General features: G+C 41.8%; 1 protein-coding gene across 1 annotated transcript in view; it reads right to left on the bottom strand.

Moving 5' to 3' along the window:
- Positions 1-1,113: 1,113 nt before the first annotated feature.
- Positions 1,114-6,000, bottom strand: part of rab31 (RAB31, member RAS oncogene family) — a 91,394-nt gene continuing 86,507 nt past the window's right edge. Inside the window, exon 7 of the mRNA XM_078541049.1 lies at positions 1,114-4,229. Coding sequence (XP_078397175.1) covers positions 4,132-4,229 — 98 coding nt within the window. The 3' untranslated portion in view covers positions 1,114-4,131. The remainder of the gene's footprint in view (positions 4,230-6,000) is intronic.

Raw genomic sequence — 6,000 nt, 5'->3', positions numbered from 1 at the left:
TGAAAACTTATGGTGGGCTAAACCTATTGTAGCAAGCCTTCCTCCTCTCCCGCTGTGCAGAGTTTGCCCTCTCTGCAGCCTCAGCTCCACTTGCCTGTTACGTTGCAGACCCAAAGGCACTGCAAATACAGCCCCAATCACTGTTGTAGCTTTTGTGTGGACAGGCCAGAAAACCCCTCAGCCCTCTCTGTGAGGATGCAGTGACACTCCCTGCCAAATCCAGAAACTCACCACGACAACGCCAAAAACACTTCAGATATTTCCACAAACTTTACAATAGCAGGTGAGTCAAAAACACCTCCTCTGCCAGTTGGATGCCTGTCCCCTTAAATAGTGTCAGTGGGGCTGGGAGGTTTCTCATGGAGCTGAATGCATGTCACGATCTGTTGACGTTGATAGCTTTCAGTGCATGCATGGCACAGCTATCCTAGCAGCCTCCCCAGCAAGGGGCACCTTATGTCTGTGCCTTAAGTGGCACCGGCATATTCCATTTTCTGAGGTCTATGGGGCTTCCGTAGTGGTGCTGTGGAGCCCAATTTCGCAGCCAAAATGTTCAAATCCCTATCAGTGACATACATATGATCATTTGAATATTTTTCCCCACCAACATCAGATTAGGCAGCCAGGTATCCTGCTTCAGCCATTTCCACCCTACCAAGTAGTCAGTGGAGGTTCTCCTGCCGCCATGAAACTGATGCAATGTCTCCCTCCATTAAGTGAGCCTGGTTGCCATGGTTCCTGCTGTGACAGGCCGCATTAAATTCAGCCCCTGACTTGTGCATCGTAAATGATGGACAGGCTTTGGGGGGTGTCAGGAGGTGAGTTGCTCACCGCAAAATGTGGATCTGTTTCCAGCCCAAGATTCCTGTCCTCATGTTATTGTGCGTGAAATTATAAAGTGCTGAAAATTCACTCACGTATGATCATTCGGGCATCTCAACCCAACTCTCCTGAATTTAAAACGTTGTCAAGCTTATGTAGTGAGTAAAAACAACTTGCAAGTAAAAAGCATCACAATGATTAAAACCATTCTAGAATTTCGAATGCTGTGCAGCGATCCATAGTTGTCTGCTCATGCAACAAATATCTGATGATCTGGGACAGCACCCACTGTTCACAAGCTAATTCCTATGAAAGGTTGTTTATTGAATGTACATTGAAACGGCTTACGTTCAGCAACACTGCAATGTTAATAGTATATACTATACAGTATTAGTAATGAGAATAACACATACATCGTACCCATTTAATTGACATGTACTACATGGGACCAGCCCAATCTAAAAAATAACACATATTTTAATTGAAAATGCGCTTAGCATTAAAATGAGTTACACTTGACTGACAGAATACCCAAATTGGTGCCAAAGAGTCTGGTCATGAAAAGCCCTGTGATTATGATGGAGTAGACTTATACAGATATGAATCCTTCAACTCATATATTGATCGTTAAGGCACATGGCTGCAGTTCTAAAGAAATTTATCTAAGTTTCCCTTTTGGCCGCCAATGTCATATAAAAAAAATTGTGACGAATTTGCAGCATTTCCATTATTATGATTACACCAAAAACAACATCTAATTGGGATGTTTTTATACAGCAAATTACACCAAAGGACCAAAAGGTGTGATTATTCAGTAATCAAGGTTAAGTTCTGCATGATCAATGATCACAGGGCTATTAACCTGAAGCAATTAAAGATAACAATGGCAGCAGAGATTCAATTATTATGAAACAAAGCAGTCCAATAATTGTGTAAATTGTCAGTTCATATCAGTAATCTGCATTTCATAAATCAGTAAATCTTTCTAATTTACACATCATAAAGGTCGTGGAATACAGGGGCATTGAAGCTAACATTATTTTGCCACACCAGGGAGTGAGAACTGCGTGACCAGTTCTCAACCTGAGCCAGCTCTCACAGGAAGGTACTGAGCAGAAGCTGGGCGATTCTCCACAAAGACGAGAGGAGTGAAAATAAATGTAGAGTCACCCTGCGCTATCCTTGTATTCTTCCTAATGGCCGACAACAGAAGGCTTTCACAGAAGTCTAGGAGCATGGCACTCACCTGCCTCTTGTGCAGGATGGTACATTGCACATTGGATTGAAATAAAAGAGAGCAGGGGCCAAAAACATAAACGTCATACATAATATGACAAAGCTTTCAATTTGTATTGTGCGTTCATTTGAACACTGCACCGGAATAAAACCAATTTGACATTCCATGCATGGTGGCACCAAGAAGGCAGCTCACCTTCTCAAGGAAAATGAGGATGGGTAATAAATGCTGGCCTTGCCAGCGATGCTCACATCCAGGGGATGAATAAAAAGAAAAATCAATTTAGTGATGCATTGTGACATAAAGTTTTACCGTTGCAAACAGGTTACCAACCATTCATATAAATTGATTTCTGATAGACTTTTGTGCAAAGATCCTGGAGCTAAATCTGTGTAACATGAAGCAAGTAACTTGACACAGCATTGGAATTTCAAGATTGTCATTGCTTCTCTGCTCATGCACTGGAACCAGACTCTTAAAAGGTGGAAAATGCTAGTGTCAACTTACAATTATTCTGCATGTTTCCATTTGAAAATATTTTAAAGAAATAATGATAGGTAGGCACCATTTATATACTAGCACCAAATGATGCTTTAGGCGTTGAAGACTGCACCTTAAAGATTGGGAACACACCAAGAGCTACGTTAAAACAATACCCAACCCCTCCATAGCAATGTGGAATGAATTTACAAAAAAAAAAATGGAACCCGTATGAAATTCCCATTCATAACGGCTGCAAGTGAAAGGTAGGACTAGGAGAATGTTTTCTCAATGCCATGGACTAAAGAAAAAAAACGAGGGAGAATCCATCTACAGAACCCCAATCACTGCTGACTTTATTTGACTTTTTAAATATAAAGCCTTCAGAACATTGTTTCATCATGATAACGTGATAGTTTCTCAAACACTGTCAACCAGAAAAGGAAAACCTGTAGTTACTCAAATATAAGATTTTGCTGTTATCAACAAAGAGAATGGGCTGCTGGAAGTGGATGGTGTGGTCTCAGTCTATGCCAATTATGAAAAGTCCTTTCTAATAGAGGCTGGAAGAAATACTCCTACCCACCCAGATTAACAACTCTTCAGTATGATTGGTTAAGGAGATACACAGTTATTTGCCCTGTTCACACAGCTCCCAGGTTCTCTGCAGAAAGTGCCGTACTGTGTCAATCTTCCACTTGTAGCAACTTGCCCTGCAAAGGTATTGCTCCTGTACCTTCCAGTGGGAGTCACTGGCAAGTGAGCAGAGTAAGAATCTTGCCTGATCCTCCTGATTCCAAAGCTGATGATGTCAACTGCCCCCCCCCCCCACCCCCCAATCGCTGAGACCAGTTAACAGTGCAGGCCAAGGATCGATCAGGGGGTCTTCTTGCTCTTCATAGCTCACTGGCACACAAGGCAATTCATTCTTCCATCGAGTTCATACGATTACCAAAGGAGTAATTTTCACCTTTGTATGACCATGTGCATTAACACTTTTAACTATGGAGCACGAAAGAAACAGTGAAGAGTTTTAACCGGCGTTTAGTTTATGCTGTTTCATAGCCATCTCGTAAGTTCTTGATCAGCTCAGAATAAATATACAGACCATTTAGTAATGTGTAACTGGGACTATCATTAGTTAAAATGCTCACCCACGGGCTGTGCACATAAATTAGGATTACACCGAAGAAGTTCAATTTGCTTCTGACTGCCTGTAACTTAGAGTGGCCACAAAAAGTGGATCCGACTTCAGTCACTTTGCTCAGAAAAGGAAGAGGAAAGGGCAGAAAAAAAGTCAGAAGGAAGGAGAACAACAAAACGGATAGCTGGCATTTCAATATTTTCATTCATAGTGCAGGTATTCTCTCCGAAAACTCTTACAGTAACTTCATGAAAGCAGGACAACAGTGTGCTAGAATGAAAGAGTCAGCAGCCCAATCACTGACAAATAACCTTGAGACTGCTAAATAATTCAAACAATAACACAACAAAATGTTTTTTTTTCTCTCTTTTTTTCCCTGTTTGGCTGCTTGGTATGAGGATGTTGATTCAACGTTGCTCAGGCTTGGTCTCCCAACACAGCTGGCTGCTCAGCAGCAGCGCTTGCTCGATTGTACCTGGTGTCTTCCAACTTTGAAGGCTCCATTGATATTAACCTGAGAGGGATCCAAAGGTGGAATTTGTTGACCTGAAAAAGCACAGTAGGAACATTAATGATTACCTTCAGGACAACCAGTTTTTAAAATTCCCATATTCTGGGTTTACTGAATTGGCACATCAATGATTCACGTGTCCCATGCGTGGTACACGGTTAAAATGTCATAACCTGTTTTTTTTGCCCTTCACAAATCTTTCGGATCCAACTAAACTGTGCCTTAGTTTAACATCTGAAAGACACCAATGCACTGAAATGTGGTCTTGAGCTCATGGCTTTCTGACTCATGGCAAGAGTTCTACCATTGAGCCAAACTGACACTCGAGTTAGCTAAACTCACCTGGCTCAGTATTGAGGGCACTGGAGCTGCTTCACTCAGTATATCTGAGCCATGTTACCCTCTCCCCATTCCTTCCCCCCCACCCCCATCCAATAACTCTGCTAAAGAAAAAGGCTCGCATATTGATTTTGACTCAAGGTAAAATTGGGCTTGGTTCTGATCTGCCTGATCAGTTTACTGAAAATTACCTGATTCCTCATGTGTTGTTTACTGAAATACAGACTGGAAATGAGCTTAGCCAAGAGAATCTCCTATAATGCAATGCAGCACTGTGATCTTTCAGAGTTTAATTGTCTCTTGAGAGAATCGAGTATCAGGGCAGCTCTTTCTTCTTTAAACTCTCCATTATGTGTAAGCTTGTACTCTGTGGAGTGAAAATACGCATCTGGCCTGCAATGCAGTGAAGTCTGCAGTGTGTTATGCTGCCAGGTGATTTCCCTGGACTGCATCTTTCCTCTTCACAATTCAGCAAACAGTTGTGAGAGAATTCCATGGATGAGAGCGCGATTTAAACCCGAGAGCTGAAAACCAGACTGACAAACACTTTGCTGCAATGGTTTGGTGCCTTCGCCTGCAGTAAAACAAATCTTTTATGTTCAAATACATTTCACAAGAAAGACAAGGGGGCTGAATGCCATTGTTTCCCCAATTACTGAAATCATGAGATTCAAAAAAGCTGAAAGCCATTTAAATGAAATTCCAGGTGGTGATTTTGATTGTCTGTACACTATATGGTACAGATTCATTCTGTTTGGCTTCTACATCTGTTTTTATTTTTGATGCACGAGCAAAAGCTTTGATTAATCTCCTGCGTCATGAACAGACATGAATAATCATTGACCATTCTTAAGACATACTCTCAAACAAACGTTCATGATTTCTCAGTTAAACCAGAATAAACAATCAGATATAATTACTGGGAATAAGCCAGCCAGCCAGCCAAATCTTGCCTCTGATTAAAAGCACCATTTTATTGTGAATGAAGAATGGTTTATCCTGCCCTGAGCATACAGAATAGGCAGCATCTGACACACAGATCATACTAAACTGAAATAAGGGGTGGAATTTTACAGTCCCGCCGAAGTCAATGGAGTTTTGAACGGCTCACTAACTTTTACGGCCCCGCCCCACCACAACAGGGCCTTAAAATTCTGCCAAAGGTGTATTTATCCCACTGACCTCAAGTCATAGGATTCTTGAACGACTGAGTCTGTTTCTGTTCCTAAGGGATATAAGTACTTCATATTGACAGTACTTTCATTTTACATTCTATATATCTTTAGAAATATTCTTTCATGGCATGCAGGTGTCGCTGGCTAGGCCAGCATTTATTGCCCATCCCTATCTGCCCTTTAGAAGATGGCGACGAGCCACCTTCTTGCACCCCTGCAATCGATGGGGTTGGCGGTGGTGTAGTGGTATTGTCACTGGACTAGTTATTCAGAGACCAAGGGTAATGCTCCG

Source organism: Cetorhinus maximus, chromosome 4 (assembly GCF_964194155.1).
Source record: "Cetorhinus maximus chromosome 4, sCetMax3.hap1.1, whole genome shotgun sequence".
NCBI classification, from domain to species: Eukaryota; Metazoa; Chordata; class Chondrichthyes; order Lamniformes; family Cetorhinidae; genus Cetorhinus; species Cetorhinus maximus.
This window is presented reverse-complemented; position numbering and strand designations above follow the sequence as displayed.